The 22,674-nt window shown below is 46.1% G+C and overlaps 4 protein-coding genes across 5 annotated transcripts in view; 1 reads left to right on the top strand and 3 right to left on the bottom strand.

Annotated features, from left to right (window-relative positions):
• PEX14 (peroxisomal biogenesis factor 14) overlaps positions 1–465 on the bottom strand; it is a 65,901-nt gene extending 65,436 nt beyond the window's left edge. The window contains exons 1-2 of the mRNA XM_040084885.2: positions 438–465; positions 331–354 (exon numbers count right to left, since the gene is read on the bottom strand). Coding sequence (XP_039940819.1) covers positions 331–354; positions 438–465 — 52 coding nt within the window. The remainder of the gene's footprint in view (positions 1–330; positions 355–437) is intronic.
• Positions 466–4,653: 4,188 nt separating this feature from the next.
• On the top strand, positions 4,654–8,697 carry DFFA (DNA fragmentation factor subunit alpha). 2 transcript variants are annotated; one of them, XM_040084565.2, is made up of 6 exons: positions 4,654–4,871; positions 5,138–5,299; positions 5,414–5,544; positions 6,322–6,511; positions 6,887–7,041; positions 7,187–7,715. In XM_040084565.2, the coding sequence occupies exons 1-6, from the start codon at positions 4,775–4,777 to the stop codon at positions 7,187–7,189; spliced, it is 738 nt and encodes a 245-aa protein (XP_039940499.1). In that variant the 5' UTR covers positions 4,654–4,774; the 3' UTR covers positions 7,190–7,715. The 2 variants fall into 2 exon arrangements, with proteins under 2 accessions (XP_039940499.1, XP_039940498.1); XM_040084564.2 differs by lacking the exon at positions 7,187–7,715 and adding an exon at positions 7,746–8,697 and having other exon boundaries at positions 4,655–4,871.
• Positions 8,698–9,766: 1,069 nt separating this feature from the next.
• CENPS (centromere protein S) lies at positions 9,767–11,942 on the bottom strand. The gene is made up of 5 exons (XM_040084566.1): positions 11,834–11,942; positions 11,610–11,733; positions 11,191–11,224; positions 10,898–10,964; positions 9,767–10,149 (listed from the first exon to the last, which is right to left on the bottom strand). The coding sequence occupies exons 1-5, from the start codon at positions 11,870–11,872 to the stop codon at positions 10,012–10,014; spliced, it is 402 nt and encodes a 133-aa protein (XP_039940500.1). The 5' UTR covers positions 11,873–11,942; the 3' UTR covers positions 9,767–10,011.
• Positions 11,943–12,802: 860 nt separating this feature from the next.
• On the bottom strand, positions 12,803–22,447 carry PGD (phosphogluconate dehydrogenase). The gene is made up of 13 exons (XM_040084563.2): positions 22,329–22,447; positions 21,941–22,016; positions 21,330–21,509; positions 21,126–21,191; positions 19,964–20,082; positions 18,876–18,945; positions 18,384–18,518; positions 17,777–17,966; positions 15,787–15,917; positions 15,125–15,258; positions 14,705–14,804; positions 13,650–13,772; positions 12,803–13,137 (listed from the first exon to the last, which is right to left on the bottom strand). Exons 1-13 carry the CDS (start codon positions 22,334–22,336, stop codon positions 13,018–13,020), a joined length of 1,452 nt encoding a protein of 483 aa, XP_039940497.1. The 5' UTR covers positions 22,337–22,447; the 3' UTR covers positions 12,803–13,017.
• Positions 22,448–22,674: the final 227 nt, after the last annotated feature.

Raw genomic sequence — 22,674 nt, 5'->3', positions numbered from 1 at the left:
CTTGAATGAGGTTTCTGAGCAGTAGAGGGGGTTTTGTAAGAGTACAGCACTACGAATCCACTGCACAGGGCTTTCTTCAAACTCCTTCCTAAAGAAGCTCTGAACAAGAGCACACGCTCGGGACAGGCCATGCCCAGGTGACCCAGGCCTAACACCAGGCTCACAGAATTCAGAGATGTGAACAGCATGGCCACCTGCGGCAGTTTACACCTTTTCCACAAAGCACCAGCTCCTCAGAAAAGCAAAACAAAGGCTGAAAAATTATGCGGCAAAGAGAACAACTCATATGTTATCAACAAGAAATTCTCTGCGGCCTCTCGAGGAACTTACCAGCGGCTCCCGAGACACGGCATTCTCAGTCGCAGGGCAGGAGCCAGCCTGTGAAGCAGAAAAAGAGTGAGGTCACATTGCCACCCGATGGACGCCGCTAGAAACACCCATCTGGAAGGCTCCTGTGAACAGCATTTAGGCAGGCACATTTGCCTGTGCTATCAGCAGAAGTTCTCTGGAGGACTGAAGACAAAAAAGTCAGAACCACAGAAAAAAGTATTAATTCCCCACTTAAAACAAGGGAATTAACAGAATCTGCAGAACTGATTCTAGGGAGTCAGCAGTGAGAGCCAGCAAGACTCCTGAAGATGGCACGACAGTAGTGGCCACCCAAATGCAAATTTTTAAATACTTCTCCCATTTCCAGGATCCAGTAATGATTTACCTAAACCTCAAAAACTGCCAGCAGTACCAGGACCATCCTTGCTTCCCGCACATAATTAAGAGATGAAGTTCTGTCCTCCAATTTCATTCCTCATTTTTATGCATATACCTCACATTCAAAGTATCAATATTTATTTTTCCCATTTGAAAAATACACAAAAATATAAAATAACTATTTACCACAAGAGGGTGCAAGAAACTCAATAACAGTGCAACTCATTTGCTTCCAGGAAAGGATGATCACCAGGACCCAGCCAGACCTCACAGGTGGGCAGGGATTCTCTGGGTTCACTTGCCATAACCTCTGGGTGGGAGGAAGGAAGGACCCACCACTGAATTAATATCCTCAGGAAATTCCCAGAGCAAAGTACTTAGCATTAAAGAAACACTGACAGCCAAGACAAATCTGAAATTGGTTATCCTGTTCATAGGCTACACCATCATCTTGCTCTTCTCTTTCTTATACTATAAAAAAACAGTAACAGAGAAACAGGATCTTTTCTTTTGCTTATTTTTAGTAAAGACATTGCTAAAGGCCCGAGGAACATGATTTCTAAACAAAACAAAGTATTTTAAAATCTCTGGTAGAAATATTTATTGCCTTTAGAACATAATTCTATCTACGTAAATGATTTCATCTGAGCTGCAGTACTCCCCTCTCCCCACACTGCTTGAGGCAATGTATTAATTCATGAGAATGAGAAAATTAAACTAAGAAAAACAGATAATAAGCCATAAGACATCTGACACTCCCTTTTCAGCATCTAAATTAACTTGATTTGTAATAGAAAACATGAGAGGCCCAAACATAAACATGTTAAGTGAGGCAGTGCCACTACTCACAGCCTCATATTGAAAGCTTGGCAATAAATAAACAAACATCACCAGCGGCAGAAAGCAAATATTTTTATTAAATTCTCTAAACGTTTAGAGTGCAATGGAGACAACTTTCTACAAGCATTGACAATATTGTCTAAACTGCAATGGTTGTGTACGTGTTTACGTTCTGTGAGACTTGTTAAGATATTTTCATTGGTTTGTTTAATTCTGAAACCACCCCCTTGAAAAGTCACCCACTGTACTATATATCCTTCAATCACATTCCCCTTTTCCAGGCAAAGCCATAAGACTCTCTCAAATTCCGTCCAAGCCCCCAGAATCTGAGAGCACTGAACATTTCTCAGAGTTCTGGCTGAGGAATATGCATCAGAGTGAAACTTGTAGGAGATGATAAACAGTTACAGAACCACAGAATGGTTTGGGTTGAAGGGTCCTTAAAGATCATCTCATTCCAACCCCCTGCCATGGGCTGGGACACCTTCTACAAGATGGGGACACCAGTCCCCAGCCTGGCTGTGCCTGCTGGGGCAGCAGGAGTGGCCCCCGCAGCCCCTGACGGGCACATGAGGGGAAGGAGGAGGCTCCTGTGGCACAGAGCAGCGCCCGGGGTGTGTCAGGGCACAGGGTCAGTGCCCTGCCCACCTGGAGCCCCATCACCAGTGCCCTGCCCACCTGGAGCCCCCTGATCAGTGCTCTGCCCGCCTGGAGCCCCATCACCAGTGCCCTGCCCGCCTGGAGCCCCATCACCAGTGCCCTGCCCACCTGGAGCCCCCTGACCAGTGCCCTGCCTGCCTGGAGTCCCCTGACCAGTGTCCTGTCCTGGAGCCCCCTGACCAGTGCCCTGTCCTGGAGCCCCCTGACCAGTGCCCTGCCCGCCTGGAGCCCCATCACCAGTGCCCTGTCCTGGAGCCCCCTGACCAGTGCCCTGCCTGCCTGGAGCCCCATCACCAGTGCCCTGCCCGCCTGGAGCCCCATCACCAGTGCCCTGCGCGCCTGGAGCCCCCTGACCAGTGCCCTGTCCTGGAGCCCCCTGACCAGTGCCCTGTCCTGGAGTCCCCTGACCAGTGCCCTGCCTGCCTGGAGCCCCCTGACCAGTGCCCTGCCCGCCTGGAGCCCCCTGACCAGTGCCCTGCGCGCCTGGAGCCCCATCACCAGTGCCCTGTCCTGGAGCCCCCTGACCAGTGTCCTGCCTGCCTGGAGCCCCATCACCAGTGCCCTGTCCTGGAGCCCCCTGACCAGTGTCCTGCCCGCCTGGAGCCCCATCACCAGTGCCCTGTCCTGGAGCCCCCTGACCAGTGTCCTGCCCGCCTGGAGCCCCATCACCAGTGCCCTGTCCTGGAGCCAGGCTGGAGGCTCCTCATACACCTGACAAAGGGCAGACACCAGAAGGGGTGTGGTAACTCATTCTGGCCTGAGGATCCAGCACATGCAATGGGACAGAACCTGATTCTTCATCTTTACCTTTAAAATCCAGAATGTTCTCTGGCTACATTTATGAAGCCTGTTAAAAACCAAGACTTTCCCATTTCCAAATATCAGACCTTATTTTGAGGTAAAGCAACATAAATAAATGAGAGGAGTTTAAGTGTGCAGTGGAAAAATACAATATTCAAACTCAAAGGAACCTGAATGTTTTTCAGGTGACCATATTTGCCAATTAACCAGATTTCTGTCTCAGAAACTGCCAGCCCTGTAGACTGCCAAGGTGCCTTATGGACCAGTCACAGATTGTTCCAGGTTTCCTCATTCTGGAAGCATTCCCTTGAAGTGAGGGATGGACTGTAACACCTGCACCTCGGGGGCTGACGAAAACATCTGGGTGATGCAAAGCTGCCCTGCCTCCTGTGAGTTGGGTAACTCGGCCTTTCACAACCCAGATCTGTGTTGGATAGCCAAGAGTACTGCTTGCATTTAATTGATTTCTATTTCAGTTTAGTTCAATAGCCTTCCCTACAAATTCAGCCTCCTCAGTCTAAAAAAAAGGCATCAACAGAGAGGTTCATAGTGATTTTGCCAAGCCTGGACAGATTTGAGTAATTGCACATAACAATGTGTCACTGGCAGGCTGCTCTGTTTCCTTACCAGTTGCTCACAGCAACCTGCTGCTGCTGCAGTGGGACCCTGGGGGCACTGAAAGGACTTTACCAAATCCCATTAGCACCACACACTCAGGAACCTGTCTGGGATAGTGGTGAGATGAGAGAGCTCCGGGAGGTCACAGAATCTGAGGTGGGTTGAGCTTGCAGTGAAATACAAGTGACTCGACCATGAACAGGACAGTGTGAGTGAGAGGAAGCCTACACTCTATACGCATACATCACACCTACACTACAAAATCACAGAATCCAGCCTGGAGGAAGCCTTCAAGAAAATAAGAACATATACTATATACAACTCCATCATGCTTCTGTTTTTTCCTCTGGTTGCCCCATTCATATCATGTCCCCGTTTAAAAATATCTCAAGCTTTTAGTATTTCTTGAGCACTCACAGCAGTGAACTTAATTTCTCTTTTGCTCTCCCTATTCAGCTTTGCCCTTTCATGCTCTTGGCTCAAGGATCTCCTTCCGTCCCTCGCATTTGCAAGGCGGAGACGATTATTTCTGTATAACTAGACACAGAATAACAGAATAATCTGATTTGGAAGGGACTCGCAAGGATCATCGAGTCCAACTCTCACCCTGCACAGGGCTCCACCGAGTTTTATAACCCAGCTGCACAGTCTCCTTTCTCTCTGGCCGCGTTTGTATTTATTCTTCCCCTATTCAAGTGCTTGATGAGTTTCATACACGAACCCTCAATGCCAACACGCCTGTGCCCTGGGCCCGGCCTGCACACCCTCCAGCCAGCCCCGCACCGCCCCTGCCCGCACACGGCACGGAGCCCAGGTGCAGCACCGAGCCCCCGGTGCACAGGGGTGGGTCCGGAGCCCCCAGGAGCCCGGCCCGGCCCGACCCCCTCACCTGCCCCGGCTGCTCCGCTCTCTCCGCGGCCGCCATCTTCCCAGGAGCGGCTAATCCATCCCCGACCGGCGGATGGAACGCCCCAGCCGCCGCGCCGCGCCGTAGGCACAGCGAGTCGAACGCCGGATCGGCGATGCATCCCGCGGGGGCATCGCCGGTGCCGTGAGTGCCCGGCCTCAGCCGGGCCGGGCCGATCCCGCGGCAGCAGCGCCTTCCCCGCCCGGAAAAGCCCCCTGGGGCACTGCCGAGCCTCAGTGGATGGCCGCGCGGCTGAAACGGTGCGTGGTGCGGCGGCGGGACGAGCCGGAGCAGCACGGCGTGGCCGCGTCCTGCCTTCGAGAGCTTCGCGACAAAGGTGAGCGGCGGCCGCTGTGGGAGCCGCTGTGGGGGGAGCCGCTGTGGGAGCCGCTGTGGGAGCCGCTGTGACACACGATGTGACACACGATGTGGGGCTCGCTGGAACCTGCTGAGAGCCTCGGCTAATGTGCAGCACTTTGAGGAGACAGGTCCTGGTCTCCAGCCTCAGTTACTGAGAGTTGCCTGTCCTTTGTGCTGGGGGTAATAAAAAGGCAGTGCTATGTCACTTTTATTGTTTTGTTAAGTATTTTTTCTGTTTTGCAGCTTGTGGTGTTCTAGCTATTGACAAGGCCCAGGAACCCATCACCTTGGTACTGGCAGAAGATGGGACCATTGTGGATGATGAAGATTACTTCTTGTGTTTGCCATCTAACACCAAGTTTGTGGCACTGGCCAAGGATGAGAAATGGTCCAGCAAAAGCTTAGGTATGCTGTGAGTGAGGAAGCGTGGAAGGGGAGGTGTGTTTGGAATACATCTAGTGACATTAGGCAGTGTCAGGTGATCAGGAATGACCATGAAACTGGTGGCTCTTGTGTCAGACAGTGGAACATCCTGGCTCTCGGAGTCTGTGGATGAAGTGGACAGTGCTGCTGAGAAGTGGAAGCAACTGGCCAGGCAGCTGAAGGATGACCTGTCCAATATCATCCTGATGTCTGAAGAAGACCTCCAGGTACAGTGGGGAAAACCACCATCCCTGTCCTTCCTTGCATCTGCCCATCATCTGTTTATTTCGGTAGAGAACAGACTCAATAAACTAGAGCTCAGGCTTAATTCAGCTACTGCTCTGGGCTCTTGGTGCCAAACTTCTCTTTCAAGGGAAACATTCGAGTGTCCAAGGATGCTCTTAATCCCCAACCATCCCTCACAGTGGGTTGTTCCAGTTCTGGCAGTGGGAGAGCAAAAAGTTGAGATTTGGCCAAATGGCAACTGAGGTCGGTGTGTTCCTTGAAGCCAGACACCTATGTAACTTGTCCAGAGGGGAGGCTGAGCAGCAGGCCAGGTCTGTCTGCTCCAGAGGGGTTTGAAGTACTGCTGTCACTTTCCAGTGCTGATTGATTCATGTTTCTGACTGCTTAACACCTTGTCTGTGGTGAGGCATGGCAATAACTGTCTCTTCTTGCCCTCTCCAATGTCCAGCTTCCCAGGTTCCAGGCTACTGCCTTTTCTTTGAATATTTCCATGCACTGTGAAGAAGTAGTACTTTGTCATTAGTTTTCAAGATTTCTGTTAAAATTGCACATGATTCCACACCTTCTTGGATGCCCTTTGTCTTTTAGTAATAAATGCTGCCTGGTGGCATGCCACTACAGCCTCTCAGAACTCAGGGGGCTTGCTAGGGCAAGAAACCTGTGGAACACGCTTGGTTTCAGGAGTGTTCATACATTCTGTTTGTACTGCAATAAGTCCCATGAAATGAGTTACCCAGGAGCCCTCTCAATGTTTTAAGGTGCTTATTGATGTGCCACGCTCAGACCTGGCAGAAGAACTTGCCCAAAGTGAAACCAAAATCCAAGTGCTGCAGGACACCCTGCAGCAGGTGCTGGACAGACGAGAAGAAGAGCGTCAGTCAAGGCAGCTCCTACAACTCTACCTAGAGGCCCTGAAAACTGAAGACAGTATCTTAAGCAAAGTTGCAGGTAGGGAGCATTTGTGTGCTAGAGAAGGAATTTTTCAACTCCTAGCTGAGTAGAATAAATAAAGTATAGTGAGTAATTTGGTCAGCTGCTGTTAAATGGGGTTGTTGCAAGAGCAGGTGTAGTGTATATAATGTAAGAATCCTTTGACCAGAGAGCCCTCTCGCTGCTGTGTCACATTTCTCACAAAGCCTGAAAGCAGAATACTGGGGGAAAAGCTTAGATCCTGCAGTCCTCCTTAACATTATGGATTTCTTAAATTCCAGGATGCACCTAGATTGGATGTATATTTTATTGATCTCACAACTGTCAAAGCAGTCTAGGCCACTTTTCCTGTCCCGTGTTTGTCAGGAACTGTACTGAGTCTGCTCTTTTCAGAACCTGAGGCTGCATCAAGGAAGGCGATGGATGTGGTTGACACAGGTACCAGCAGCACAGATACTTCAGCCACAACAGCACTCAGAGACCAGGTCCTTGCTGCTCTGAAAGAGAAACCTGCTCCAGAGCTCTGCTTGGACAGCCAGGATCTAGAGGTGGGTGAGAATGACACAATCATATTCTGGCGAATCTCTCCCTCTGAAAGAGAGGCTGTAGGGGAAGCTGTCCTCACTTCTGGAGGCTCTGATGTCAGTTGATCTGTTTCAAAGTGCTGAAATTTAATTGATTTCTCTTCCTCAGTAACACTACCTCTGGCTTGGAGCTCCTCTGTAATAGCCAGCTGACATTGTTCGACACTCCGTCCTCTGAAAAGCCACAAAATAATTTTGGGTTTGGTCTCAGTCAAATCAGCCAGCTGTGCTACCAGCAAGGTTTTTTGGGGTTTTTTGTATGCTTATGCATCTAGCTATGTTTCTTTTATACATCCCAAATCAAAATAAAAACCTCCTTCTTTTGGAAAACACTGTAAATATAGATTGGAAAGTCTAGCTAAACTGTAACCATTTAGGAAAGTGTTCTTTCAAGCTGTGAACTTGCTACTCTTACTCTTCCCTGCTGTAGAAACTAAGTAACTGCTTTCTTTTCCTTTGAACACTTGAACACAGCTTCAAGCACTGAGTTGACAGTTTATTGGAAATCCACTAGCCCACAGGACAGGTGATGAAAGCTGGGAACCTGTCCAGTTCCGAAGTGCCAGTACTAAACTTTGGTGCCTCGTTCCTGCTGTTGTTAGTGTCAGCAGAGGGTTAGTGGGCAGGGAGTCAGTAGAAAAGACTGTTCACAATCTGTCTTACTGCAGCTGGTGTTGAAGGAAGACGCAGCAGCCCTGGCCTCGGCTCTGGGATGGGACAAGCAGAAAGCTGGAGCTCTGCAGGAAGCCTGTGATCAGGAGCTCTCCAAGCGCTTTAAACAAGTGCAGACTCTGCATTCCCTACGAAGCACATCCAAGGGCAAGAAAACACGTCCCGGGGGGGACTGGCCCAGTGCAAAACGCAAAAAATAAGACTGCATTGCTGTTTGCAGTTTAGTTCTTGCTTTTGTGCTAGAATCAATACAAGCAAAGACACATCCTGGGAGCCATAGTTTGCTGGTCATACTGTGGTCTGGCTACAGAACAACTAAAATCTGGTCATTGTCCTGAGGCTTAAGCTCCTCTGTGATGTGAATTGTGTAAGCAAAGGCATTTTGACTTTCTGCAGAATGCTGGAACAATGGTATTGCTAAGCACAGCATGTAAGTGTTCAGCTTTCAATACCTGGTTGGTAGCCAGCAGCTTCCATCTGACAATGGTGCATACAGCTCCTGAAGCCCCAGGCAGTTTGCTCACTTTGCTCTCCCACCGTTTTCAGTGTAAAAAAGATGGAGGATCTCTGGAAGACACTTTGAGGCACAGTTAGTGATCAGGGCAGAGGGACTGGGCAGCTGCTGCCTGGCTTTAAGCTCCAGCCTGGGATCTAGGAACTTGAATTCTCATGCGGATTTAATCAGTTAAAGTAAATTCAAAGTCCTTCTTGTTTTTTTCAATAAGAAACCCTTGCCTCTTGGATGTTGTGTAAGAACTATCATGTAAAACACAGCAAATATGGAAATAACTGCTTTATAAGGCTATGTGACAGAACACTTGCATTTGGCCTGCTGTGTTATTCTCCTAATCATTAGTGGAGCATCATGATGCTTTTGTATTAACTGGCTTTTTAAAAAATTTGTTAAGAGTCTTTTTTTCTAATATCAGTAAAACCTTTTTATCTTACTGTTGGACTAATTTTGATATTTCTAGTATCTGCTATAATTAAAGAATGGGCTGATAAATACAGTATTACCTCAAGGAAAGAGGATGAAGAAATTGAACACAGAAGTACTGTCTTTAACTTAGCCAAAAAGTTTAGGCAAAATGTGTGTTCATCATGGCGACTGCACCTGAACTATCACCTGGCACAATCTGCTCTTCTCGTGTGAGAACAGGAGATGTATATGAAAAAAATCTGACAAGTGAAATTAAACTTCTGAGAAAGTTTTAGTAGGTACAGATGTATTTTGTAGCAGCATGCTAAATCCTCTGATCTAACACAGCCTTAAATGGCCCAGGGTAAGTATTCCTACAGCAGGCATTTGGGTGAACCTGTTGCATGCAACAGTCCAGCTTAATTATGGTATAGTCAAATTCAGACAGACAGTGCAACTAATAAATATTCTAAACAGTTAGTGACTTGAAGCTGATAAACAAAACTACTCAGGCTACCTTCAGGTGAAGCTACCCAGATGGAAATTGACTGGACTTAGGGGAGAAGCTTGCAGGCAACCTTTTCCTGTTTTGCTTCTGACCATGTACATTTTCAGATAGTAACATTATAAGCCAGAGCAGGTAAAAAGATTTCTTGGTGTTTTGAACAGGTACTCAGTACAAGCTTTTTATGTCCCAGCCTTTCTGCAATTGATGGATGGCTGTGCTACCCCTAGAAATCTGCTTTCTGTGACTAATTATTTTCATTCTTTGGACAATTCCTTTGCACTGGGGTAAGGCTCTGCCAGCCTAGCAGAGGGCAGTGAGGATACCTGCCTGCTCACAGTGCCACCTGAAAATGGGAATTACTGGCAGTGACAACTGTACCCCAGCAGTGCCACAGGTGTGAATCAACACAAAACACATTTAAGTGTCAAGACAATGAGCGAGAAATATGGCTTATAAAAAACAAAATATTCAAAATGTCTGAGCAAAAATAGCAAAACTGGAAGCAAGGAAAAAGCCAAAGAGTTACTAGAGAAATAAAGTAGCAGAATGAAGGCTATTGCACATACTGAGTTATGATTCAGTGAGAATGGTCTGTTTCAAAGTCTTTATTTAAAGTATTTTAATAACAGCTACCTTTTGTGAGCAATTAAGGCATGTTGGCTGTAAGCTTACTGAAGCTTCTGACTTTTCATTTTTGGAACAATAAAAATCCAATCGCATTCACCTGAAGACCTAAAGATTCATGACTGGAGCTAACCTGCAAGATGGATAGGCTAATTCTGGTTTCACTGGGATAGTAAGAGAAAATAACCTGAAATATTACTCAAAAAATAAATCACACCATGTTGGAATCTTCATTTTCAGTCACAGCTGCTTCTTGTTCCCCAGGAGTTCTCTCTCCCTTAGCTACACTAGACTTCTTTTTCTTCTTCTCCTTCTGCTCTATGTGACTCGATGCAAGCTCTTCACTCTTCTGAGTGATGTATTTCAGCTGGGAACAATAAGCTAATCAGTCCTCTACTGAGAAACTTTGTTCATTCACATGACATTAGAAAGAAATACTGAAGAGAAATTAACAGGGAATATTCTTATTACAAGAAACATGACAGACTCCAAAAAATATTTACTTTGCCTTCTCAGGCAAGTTCCTGTTGTGTATTTCAAATCATATATGGAAAGAAAAAATTCCCTTACATAAAAGTAAAATTAGTATTGGAAGCATTTTTCATGAATCCACATACAGGCATGTCTTTAACAGATTAGTGAATTTTATCCACTGAACATCATATAGATCAGCACAGAAGGGAATACAATGATTCTGTGATCCCTGTATTAAGGTTGGGAGACTCAGCACCTCGAGGCAGACTCAAGCTAAGGTCAGGACCTTAGGCTACAACAAAGAAACACAGCATCAGGAAAAAGCAAAGTGATGCTGTGTCTGCTTACTGCACTTTTGAACTTGGAACTTCAGCAGCCCTGGTGCAACAAGAGCACTGCTGCTTGAACTGCAATCAGATGTCTTACACCTCACCACAGTGAAGCAGAGTGGCATGAAGCAAAATAAGATGAAAATTTAAAAATCACTGGATTGTGCCTGTCTACCTAAGACAGTCAAATTGCTTATGCAACTGTTGCTTCACTATGTATAACCTTCATTCAAATGCTTTTAGGAATTAACTGGTTTAAGAATGTTGTGAGACAGAAAATACAGTGTATCTCACCAAGGAATTGCTTCTTCTAGCCAAAAGCTTCACATCTTCTGTAGTGACTGTGGTTCGTTTTGCATGCCTGCATAAAACCAAAAAAACATGCCTTAACATTTTTGCCAACACTGACCAAAAGAGGCCAAGATCAAAAAGTACATACAAGGAATTTCTGTTTCGTAACTTCATAGACACTGTTCAAGCAGCCAACCAAGCCCTTTAAAGCTTGAATTACAAGATGTGTTTTAAAGATTATCTAGGAACTACCACAAAAAATAAAAAGGAAAGCCTTTGTAACAATCAGTGCATACCTTGCAAACATTTCGAGGTCTTTTGCAAAGATTTCTAGAGAAAACATAAAGATGTCATATATTTTAAAACACTGAGTGGGAAGGGATACACAATACACAAGGCATCTAAGTCAATGATGGGAAGTGACCATAGCTGGTTAATAGGCACCACTCGTACACGAGCAGGTAGCCACACAATATTCCCTCATACATCTAAATGCTTTTTTCAGGTCTGAAAAGTTGAACTAGTACTTCTTGTTATTATATACATATATATATATATATATATATATATATATAAAATGCAAGAGAACGCCTAGTTCGATGCTATTATTTCTGAAGCCCTGTGCCGCCAGCGATGGCTCACAAAGACACGGAGTGCTGCGGCAACCCAGATAACATGAGGCAACTCCAGGCAAATCCAGGCAAGCCAGCTGTACCGCACTGCCGGAAGGTGATCTCCGAGATGGCTGCGATGCTCTGTTTGCTGAACTGCACGTCCTTGTCCTCCTCCACCTCCTGGCACAGGCAGCCGACTGTGTAGTGAACCGCCGCCTTCAGCCTCTGCAGGGACCAAGGCAGGCAGTCACACACCGGCCTCGCCCCAAACCACCGAAGCCGACGACGGCCGCTCACGGCCTCGGACCCCGAGTGCTCCGGGTACCTGTGTGAGCATCTGCCGCTCCTCGCCGCCTGCCGCCATTGCTGCCCTCACGAGCGCCCGCCCCCGCCGTGTCCCGCGCCGCCGCCATGTCAGGCCCCGCCCCGGCGCTGTGAGGGGACGCGCGGCCGCGCCGCCGGCAGAGCCGCCATTGCCGCAATACTCGGTTGTTTTACGGAACTGCCGCGTCTTACTGCGTGATTTGCAGAAAAGGTACCTTAAAGCGAACGTTATATTTTACCTTATACAGATATTCAACTAGTGACTAAGTAGCTGTCTTAGCAGAAATATATATGGCCAAAAACGAATATAAAAATCAGTGTGCGCAGCACAAAATTTAACATTGATTTTGAGAAATAAAAATGTTCAGACACCCAAGTGAGTTTTCAGAAGTCCTGAAGATGACTGGCAGTAGGATTGCAGGGCGAGGATATGAAATAGAGCCAACTTTGCATGCTGCTGTGGGTGTTTTTAATTGCGCCATGGGAAGAAGAGGCATAGAATCAGGGGGATTTGGGGGCAAAAAGTGCAACCACACAGCAGTGCAAAGAGTTTATGCCAGAGCTTAAAACTGGGAACAACAGTTGGAGGGAGAATGGTGACAGGAATCTGAGTTTTGTTTCTCCATGATCCATCCCACCCTTCCACCAAAAGCTCAGAGAGCTCAGTGTGACAGGCTCAGCAGCTGAATGCCGAGGAATTAAATCTGTAAGAGTCAAGCTGCTGCCTGTTAGGAATAAACCATGGCAACGAAAGAAAGGCTTTATCTGCCTGCAACCTTGGGTAAGTTCCTGTGCTGTCTGCCAATCTCCATTTCAGCAATTCCTGAACTGTAGTCGTCTCTCTCTTGATCCCTAGGACTTTATGCACTACAATACTATAAACCTAACATGACTATAAATTCTATTAAATACTGCACAAAGACATTTTACCTAGTTTTGGCCAGCACCAGTGGAAAGAAAACACCTCAACACATTTATAACTAAATTTATTTCATTTTCTTATATGATACATAGACGGAGATATACATATATGTATGAAATACAGCCACAAGTTATTACAAAAGTATCCAAACACAAGTTCTAGCAGAGTACAGTAAAAAGTGATATTCTAGAAGAAACTTCTGAGTTTCTTCTTCTTCTTCTTCTTCTTCTACAGTATCTTGGCTCCAAGTGGAAGGATTTCCATTAGACATTGTAAGCAGAAGAGGACACGTTTCCTCCATGGCCTGTCCAGTTAGTGTGGATAAATACCCCTGGCTTTGATAATAATTCATATGTATGTGCACCAAAGTAATCACGCTGAGCCTGAGAACACACAGACAAACCAGACACACAAATGTCAATATCATATGAGTTCCAGAAGTTGCACCTACTGTTACCCAACAAAGAATAGTAGAAATAAGATTGGACTCCAATATTAAAACACTCAAAATTATTTTCTGATTATTAGCAAAAACACTGCAATGAAAAATTTACTAATATCTGATAATTAAACAAAGCGTTCTGCAGAAACACAAGTACAGGATTTCTGCTTGCACTTCCATACATCCAAACATACTTCTCTACAAACCATTTGGGTTCAAAGATATCATTACCCTTGGTTCACAGATGGAATACAAGCACACATTGGGCACTGCCATACCAGTATTTCTGGTGTTCCTTATCCAGCTGTCTCTAAGTGTTTCAGTGACATGAATTTCAGGTACAACAAAATATTAGGCCACCTATACTGTATACTGTGAGTGATTAGGGCATATTGCCATTGAGACCTTTAAAGCAGTATTTAAACAACAGCATAATGAGATTTCAGTACCTACCTGGATCAGGTTAGCTGGCAATATCTCATGCCTGTATCCATCATAAAAAGAAAGTGCTGTAGTGAAGCAGGGCATAGGGATTCCAATTTGCACTCCAGTACTGATCACACGCCGCCAGGACTCCTGGGAGAGGAAAAGAGGCGGGGGGGGGCAGGGGAGGGAAGGAAACTGATCAGAGGTACCTGCAGGCACATGAACTGCTCCAGTACAACTGTGTGTGCTATTTCACGTTCTGTGAAATCTAATAACTAAGTCTGAGCTAATACAGCAGCAGATACTGATTTGACATAAACAAGGTTGATCTAAAATAATGCCAAGTTAGACAGAATTAACAGCAGGATGAGAACAGTTGAGACATGCAGTCAAACCACAGCCTCAGGCAAGGATGCTGTTCTTTCACATAAACATGGTCAGAGCATCTCAAAAGCATGAACTCGGTGGGGAACAGGGAATGTTCGGAGCTCTGAGGCACTTCCAGGACCTCTCACCAAGCACAGAACAAAGCTTGCCCAAGGCCGTAAGAGGACAGCACTGATACTTCCCACAGACATAGATAATCCTCAGTTCAACTGTTTATCCGGTCTAGTAATTTGCATGGAATATTCAGATTCAGTTACAAGAACTACTACTAATAATATGAGATTTGTTTTTCAGCCAGATAACATGGTTTTAGTTCTGCCCATCAGCTCCATCCAAATCAGGACAGATACTGCTTGCACAGATACAGGCCTAAAGAATGGGTGGGTCTGGAACTGTTGTTCTGGGGCTACTGCAAACAGTGGTACTGGAACAGAGCTTTATGGTCTGCTCAGCTGAAATCCAACTGCACAGTAGGCACAAGACACAGGGCAGTGATGAGAATGTTCACACAGGCCACACCTTTTTTCCTCATATTAAGGTCCCTCTGAATTGCTGGATTTCTGCCTAAGGCTCTTCTGTAACAGTAAAATGAGAACCTTCAGTTTCCAATCATAGCTTGGTCAGTATCAAAGAGAGAACTTGACAGTCCTGGCTATAAATTATGGTTTTTATGCTCTCCTTTTCTTGGAACTTACCTGACAGTTTTCTACAGCTTTCTTAAAGAAATCATCCAGCAGCAAATTCTGGAGCTCAGGGTTTCGATCAAAAGCATCTTTGATTTTTCCCAGGAACACACTAGGCAAAAGTTAACCAGGAATAAATGTCACAGCTTCCAACAAAGGCCCAGAATCCAAAACTTACAGTGCCAAAACTTGACTCAGCCAGACTCAGATTCCAAACATGACAAAGACCAAAAACATTTTCAGCAGTTAAGCCACTAGAATAGTGGGCTCATCTAGTAACCTCTGGTGCTGTCTACAGCCTCTCAGAATCTTACCAGCAGAGTAACTCCATGGATTTTCCAAGGAAATCTCTAGGCTTGTCAGCCAAGCACCTCATAAACTAAACTGCCTGCTCTTCCCCCCTCAGCAGCCAGGTTACCTCATCTCAATTACCTTCTGATGATGCAGCCTCCTCTCCACATCAGTGCAATACCACCATAATTCAGTGTCCAGCCAAATTCTTTGGCTGCTTGTCTCAGCAGCATGAAGCCTTGAGCGTATGAGATAATCTTGGAAGCATACAGGGCCTAAAAAAAAAAAAAAAAAAAAAAAAAAAAAAAAAAAAAAAAAAAAAAAAAAAAAAAAAAAAAAAAAAAATCTAATTCACATTCCAAGGGAAGTATCACAAAGCTGAACAACAAAATTTACGGTCTGTTCAGCCCACATCTCAACAGGGATGAGTACAGTAGCAACATTCCAGTTACCTGAGAACCAAGTTATCCTTTCTCATTGGAAAGTTTGGTTTCAACAGAGACAGATCAAGAGATCAATACCCAGGCAAAGGCAGGAGTGTTTAGGGGTGGGCAAGCTCCTGTGCATGAATTATGATCTCTGTACCCCATCATCTCTGCCCACTGTGGCTTAGAGTTGAAATCCTTCTGGATCCTTCCTAGCCTTCCTTTGGTTAGGAATGGGTCCCATTATGCTTTGTGGACATCAGGAGACAATGCATAGTGCTGAAAGCAGGAACCAGCTCTCATGAAGTACAAACACAAGAGCTCCTCCCCAGGGTTCACAGCAGCCCAAACCTGCTCTAACGCTGCACGAAAACTCACCTTGCGGATGTCCTCCAGGAAGGCCTTCTTGTTCCCACTGAACTGAGTCATTTTGGGCCCTTCCAGCAGCTTACTGGCCTGCACTCTCTCATCCTTGAGGGAAGACAGGCAGCGTGCAAACACAGCTTCACCTTTGGGTACGGCAGGAAAGAGGAGATCATCAGAAAGCCATGCATCACTGTTCGTGTCTGTGGTACTCAAGCACCACAGAGCGTCACTGAGTGATGAGCCATGTACAAGTGAAATAACAGATGCACAAATGAATTATTCCAACAGCATTCCTGAGGGACAACACTCACTCAGTACAAGCATTGGGTAAGTATTGACTGATACAGCTTAAAAAGAAAAGCCACAAGTCAACCACATGAAAATTTACCCTCAGGAACATTTACCAGCTCTCAGTTTTGAGAATTTACTTTGAAATCTTTTCCTGTCTATTAGAGACTGACAGTGGTGCACTACAGTCTAGGGAACAGCAAGGCTGAAGACTTCACTAAATATTGCATCATGCTTTTAAGATAAAAAGCTGTTCCTTAAATGCCAGCTCACATTAATTGGATGTGCTTTGAAATACAGACATGCAAAATAAGGGCAATTAAAATCAAGAATAAATCAGCAGGTTAACTTATAGGATGAAATAAGATTTACAAATCTGGTGGGCCTCTAGCACTAGTATTCAGAATTCCATAGGAAAGTCTTCTAACAGGTTACTAAATACCATCTGTCAGGCTGGCTCAGTGAGTTCCTAATCATGCTGTTTTTAAGCCGTACTTGTTTGTAATTGAAGACAGTACTGTAAAATGAGGAAGAAAAAGGTTTGCTTTCCAGGGTCTGATAGAAGGAGAAGCACCAAGTCCTCATACTGTAATTTTGTTCCATCCTTTAAGTGAGTAGCGATACACCCAAAAAACCAACCAAACAAACAAAAACCACAAACCAAACCACACCCCAAAATCAAACCAACCCAAAAAAAAAAAAAAAAGGTGAGTAATGTTTTCACAAGACTCTGGAACCTCCCTACAGCAGGAGGACATATCACACCTAAATCAGAACAGCCTGATTTCCATTTCTGCAAAAACTTCCTTCTACAGGGGGGAGGAGCAGCATGGTAGGAAAATCAGGAAAAAGCAGGAGTAGCATGACTCTGCTGTTACAAGCAGAAGTTTGCAAGTCATGCTCATGCAGTAAAACCACACCGCAACTGCCCTGAAAACGGCCACGTTTGCACAAGGACTGTATGGCACACACTACCCTGTCAGCTCAGCGTCACCTAACAATGCTCCCTGGCACGGCACAGCGCTAACCAGGGAGTGTCTCCTCCACCCTTGATCTTTGCAAGTACCCAAAACAGGAGAATATTAGCAGTACAAGCAAGAAACACTGTTTCAAGCATAGAATGAAAGACTACAGCTGCCCTAGAACATTAAAACCGTTCAGAGAACCTATTCTGTGTCTGGAATGCAGCCATGTTTCTTTGACGGCTACACTGCAGTTACTTTCTTTTAGCTACTGAATATAATTTTTCTTACTTTCAGGACTTGACCAGCCAATGCTAAGGAAAAAGAGGTAGAGAAAGCATGGAAATGAAAGCAAATCTGAGACCAAAGAACCTGCTGACTCATCTAATTTACTCAGTGGGAAGTCTGCTCTGGATCTGTGGTATTAGGGCACTCTAAATGTGTTGCACATGTGTTACAGCTCCTCTGCATTACAACACTGAGCACAGCACTTAATACTGCCCTGTCACTGAGTCCTCTCAGCACTGCAAGGACACCAGGGACACAGGTCTGACAACAGGAAAAGATAAAAACAAACCCAGCAAAAAACCCCCGGAACAGCTGTCAGGGCAGAAAGGCTGGAACAGCTACACCTACAAGAGCCTCTTCTGCCAGCCCAGCCCTGCTGTGGGCTCAGTTCTGAGACTGTCTTGTCCCCTGCTCCTTACTGTGATGTGGTACATGGAAGTAGGAAAGATCAAAACACCAGTTACCGATGAGTGTGACCGGGACTCCGTATTCCAGGGCAGAAATGGCTGTCCACTTCCCTGTGCCTTTTTGCCCTGCGCTGTCCCTGATCTTTGGGAGGAGGTATTTGCCATCACTGTCTTTGAATTTGAGAATATTGGCTGTGATTTCAATCAGGAAAGAGTCCAACTCTGTCTTATTCCACTCCTGAAATACCTGAAAAAGGAGAAAAAGTATATACATATTCATATAGCCCCCAATTTGCTGTATCCCTACTATATATTTTAATTGATTAACATATATATTTTGCCTGATTGAGTATAATGCTCAGTGTTTCACTAGCTCTTTTCAGGCAGGGTAATTCACATCTCTACACCTGAAGGTGTTTCCTGGAGAGGAATCAACTGTAGCTTGGGAAGAACTTTAGACAACTTCTATAAGCATTCGGCTGTCTGTGCTCACTGCTCCTGCCCCACGTAAAGCTCAGGAATATTATGCCCCACCCCTGCAGGAAGCATGTCAGAAAAATTCACTTCACGTACATGCAGCAGCTGTACCCAAGTCCAGCGCCTCACCAGTGGCAGACAGACACCATGGCACAAAAAAGAGGAGACATTAAAAACCGCAAATCACCTTTGCCATCTCATTGTGCTCCATGCCCACCACATCTTTCATCAGGTGATAGGCCTCACAGATCAGCTGCATGTCTCCATACTCAATCCCATTGTGCACCATCTTCACAAAATGTCCAGCTCCTTCCTCTCCCACCTGTCCGGAAACATCCAAAAATCCCTTCAGCAACTGTCATTGTCACCACTTCCAGCATTTAATATCTGCCCATGGCTTCCTTCTGCCAAAAGGAGGGAATCAAAGGCAGTGCTAACTGAAACCTGTGGGTCACAAGTCCGTTCAGCTCCCCCAGCACATGACCCAGCCACAAAACTTTGTCTTTCCATTGCATGGTGTGAGTTATCAGAAATGGTAGATTGGAACTGAACATAGCCAGAAAATCAACCACTGATGGTGCTGTGTTTATTGTGGACAAACATCCATGAGCTTCAGCAACCAAGCTGCCTAAACAGGGATCTAACCCCAGGTTAGGGTCAGTATCAAACGATTATTTACCCAGTCACAACAAGGTTCCCCAGATCCCACTTTAGCAGCGATGCTTTGAAATATGGTCTTGATGTGGGGCCTGTGGGGAAGAAGAACACACCTTAGCAGACAGGTCAGGGATACAAACACCACAAGAGAAAACAAATGAAATCTATTGGTATGATGCCTCCTTCTGTAACCTGCCAAAAGGCAGCCTGGGCTGAGGGCAGTTGGAAGTTTGATAACCCATCCACACAGCAATGTCAATTAAATGTGTTTTTCCCAGCTAGACAGTTTGCAAGACATTGGGACAATCAAGTCATGCTTCAAACAGTGTATGGACAAACGTAATGCACTTCAAGGAGCCCAAATATCCTCTCCATTTGAACACAGAAGCTGTACTTTCTTAGCTGTTCAAGGCAAAAGATGAACAGGCAGCAACTTACTGTTGTTGATGGCTTTGTGCCATCAAATTTGAACAGGCTGATACAGGTATGAAGCACTAATGCAAATGGACATGGACTCAAAAGATACTAAAGCTCAGGTAAAACCTGGACACACCTTTTCTTTCCACATGTATACAGAGAATGGCCAACCAGGGATAAAGTCTAGTATGAGCATTGATGTGCAGTCCTCTACTGAGACATGAGTACAAAACAGCACAGCAGCATGCAGAAACTTGCAAATAAATTGATGCATTCAATAGTAGTACAAACATGTACTGAAGCTCCTTTTATAATGTGTCACTACAAGGCCATTTGCTGCTGCCTGATTCATGATTAGCAGCTTCCCAAGTGTGTACAGCCTCAAAAGAAAAAAATAAGAAATAGTACTTGTTTAAAATTGAAGCAAAATTCCCTTCTCCCATCAGATGTCTGCAGGTCCTACTTTTGCCTGTGGATTCCTGGAAGAAAAGCCTGCCTTTGTTCTGCCTTACATTAAGGCTCAGCACTGCCCCATGACCCCAGCCAGGTTGAGAAATCTGGAGCCTTGAGGAAGTGAGATGGCAACATATCTTGTTCTCTCCACACCCACACCCTCCTCTTTCCCTCCCTCAGTGCACAATGTGAATTGTTGCAAACCATTCTGGATAAGAAAATATAGTAGTTCATACTTACCAGGCTTCCTTGGCTCCTCCTGGCATGAGAGAAGGTCCATATCTGGCACCCTCCTCCCCGCCACTAACACCACTTCCCACAAATAGGATGCCCTTTGCCTGTAGCTCCTTACAACGCCTCTGGAACAAAGACCAGAGCAGCACTATTTAAACAAAGGTTAGAAGTTCAGATATAAAATTAGGTTTTGAATTCTGCTTTGGACTTGCTAGAAAGTCAACCTTAAGCAAGCTTGTTCATACACCAAAGTAAAGTATTAGGCAACTTCCTGCTGCTTTGACATGGATCCTTGCAAAAGCAACACGGCGAGAAAACGAGTCCTTAAAAGCACCAGATAGACACAAGCAGCACTGAGGCCAGAAGAGGCTTGGAACTGTCAGGTGACACATGCTCTGTGCGATGATGTGGGGGAGGCAGATTAGGCCCAAGGTGGAGTTGCTGAGTTCATTGCAGAGCAAAGGTGAAAGCACAGAAAACTCTAAGGGCAAGTCATTGTCTCTGAGTGGGAGAGGCACAGGCCAAGATCCCTAAGGACGGCTGCAAGCTCCCCAAGGACTGACCCTCACTGTGTTTTTCACTCTGGCATGGCCAACTCACTTATCCGAGATCACGATGTCAAAGCAGAAAGACGAATACAAGCACCTTTTCTAAGATTTAGAAACACCAATCTGAATGCAATATTTAGCCCAGACAGGCTAATGTAGCTTCTGTAACTTCTGCATTTACAGCCTGTTCACAAGCAGATAATTACTCTGCTGCTTCCATTACCAAGACAGCCAAACCAGCAGTTCTGTTTTACTGGATTGTCCTATGATCATGAAGGATTAAGAAATAACAACAAATCTATAAATATCCTTAGACTTATAAATCTCCCTGAGAACTCCCTAAGATTGTAAAAGGAAATTTTCTAAAGACCTTCACTCCTTAAAACATGTTGAAAAGATATTCTCTGATGGTTCTGGGCAAATTCTATAAAAACATTCTTATAGGGTAGTCCTTAACTGCTTTTTAATAGGCTGCATGATCTAATTTTGCAGAAATAATTCAGTTTGGCTTTTCCTGAGCACAGGGGTGATGGCATCTTATTGACTGACTACTCTGATGATCAGAAGTGTAAGACTTTTCTGTATTTTATTCATTCACTTTAGATAGGAAACAAGCTTACTGTGGTATCTCTATACTCAGAATTGCCACCATCAATTATGATGTCTCCAGTCTCCAACAATGGCACCTGTCAAAAAAAAAAAATCAGCATTTCAGTTTTTCCATACATTCAAAGCCTCACTAATGATGAATAACTAAGAACTTCCAGAGGAAACTCCTCCGAAAGACAGCAAGCAGTCATAGATAGAATGAATGTCTGCCTCACCAATTTATTGATGAAGTCATCCACTGCACTTCCTGCCTTCACCAGCAAGATAATGCGACGGGGCTTCTTCAACGTGGAGACCATCTCCTCCAGGCTGTGAGCACCAATCACTTTGGTTCCCTTGGCCTCGTTAGCCAGGAAATCATCCACTTTGGAAACCGTCCTGTTGAAAGCACAGACCTGGGGTGGGCAAGAAAACATGTTGACAAAAGCTGCCAATAGAACAGTTACTTTAGCTCAGACTACAAATTACACAAGCAAGGTTCAACATCCTGTGCTCTCCCACTTCCACCTTCCTGATAGGCACAGGGCAGGGATGAACCTGAGCACGTTTTTGCAAGTGCCTCAGGAACCTGTGGTTAATGGTAAGGCCAAGGCAAACTCCAGGGAAATGTCATGCATAATTAATGTTATCAAGTGCCAGCTAAGCACATGCATGCACTGCTGTTATTCTCTGGAAGCAGGACAAAGGCCAGCACAGGGTAGAACTAAAAGGAGGAAATAACGCCCATTAGATCATCACAAGAGTGGGGGGAAAGCACCCACAGAATGCTCAGCTCCAACCCCAAGCGCTACTAGTTAGCCTTCCTAAACAATGTTTCCTCACTTACCACGAAGCCGTGGTCATTCATGTTCAAAACCAGGTTCTGACCCATCACGGCCAGTCCAATCAAGGCAATGTCAGCTCTGGAATGTGAAAGAACAAAAATGCCAGGTAAATCGCTAGCAGTGATCCAGCAGTAGCATCCATACCTCCGTCAGTCTGTCCTGACTATGCCGGCTGCCAGGGCAGCCCATCCCTTCCCAACTAACACGGAGTTTTGTGTTCATTCTGTCAGCTGTTACTGCAGCCGATCACAGAACCGAGGCTGTGCGGAGTCACCGGGCAGAGCCCCCATAGCAAACAGCCATTAGGGCCTCCCGAGCCCGGGCTGCAGCCCCAGCGCGGCCATTCCGGACGCGGCTCGCGCCCCGCTCGCGGTACCGCCCCGCTCTCACTGGGCCATGGCAGCGGCGTTCGGGACGCTCCGGTCTCTCGGGACGCTCGGGACTCGCGGCTCCCTCGGCGCTCTGCGGGGGCAGCCTGCGGCGCGCGCCGGTTCCCCTCAGCAGCCGCGGGCGGGGCGGGGCGGAGCCGAGCGCGCCCGTTGGATCTTCCGGAGAACCACGCCCCTCACCCGTGGCCCGATGGCCCTGAGGCCGCGCCCTCTTAAAGGGGCAGTGGCGCGGCGGGCGCGGGCCGGGCCCCGCCGGGCTCCGCGCTGTCCCCGCCGGGCTCTGACGCTTCTCCGCCGCCTGCGAAGCCCCAGGAGCCCCGAGAGGCGCGCCCGCCCGCTTAGGAGCC

Source organism: Hirundo rustica, chromosome 22, assembly GCF_015227805.2.
Source record: "Hirundo rustica isolate bHirRus1 chromosome 22, bHirRus1.pri.v3, whole genome shotgun sequence".
NCBI lineage: Eukaryota > Metazoa > Chordata > Aves > Passeriformes > Hirundinidae > Hirundo > Hirundo rustica.
The sequence above is the reverse complement of the archived record's forward strand: the minus strand, read 5'-3'. Positions and strand labels throughout refer to the sequence as shown.

Coding starts and splice junctions, on each gene's coding strand:
- DFFA (XM_040084564.2), top strand. CDS start 4,775: ATGGCCGCGCGGCTGAAACGGTGCGTGGTGCGGCGGCGGGACGAGCCG. Junction 4,872..5,137: donor TCGAGAGCTTCGCGACAAAG/GTGAGCGGCGGC, acceptor TCTGTTTTGCAG/CTTGTGGTGTTCTAGCTATT. Junction 7,042..7,745: donor TGGACAGCCAGGATCTAGAG/GTGGGTGAGAAT, acceptor GTCTTACTGCAG/CTGGTGTTGAAGGAAGACGC.
- CENPS (XM_040084566.1), bottom strand. CDS start 11,872: ATGGCGGCAGGCGGCGAGGAGCGGCAGATGCTCACACAG. Junction 11,225..11,609: donor GATCACCTTCCGGCAGTGCG/GTACAGCTGGCT, acceptor TGTTTTCTCTAG/AAATCTTTGCAAAAGACCTC. Junction 10,965..11,190: donor GACCTCGAAATGTTTGCAAG/GTATGCACTGAT, acceptor GGTTTTATGCAG/GCATGCAAAACGAACCACAG.
- PGD (XM_040084563.2), bottom strand. Junction 17,967..18,383: donor AGCACAATGAGATGGCAAAG/GTGATTTGCGGT, acceptor CTCCTTTTTCAG/GTATTTCAGGAGTGGAATAA. Junction 13,138..13,649: donor TGCCAGCTAACCTGATCCAG/GTAGGTACTGAA, acceptor GTGTGTTCTCAG/GCTCAGCGTGATTACTTTGG.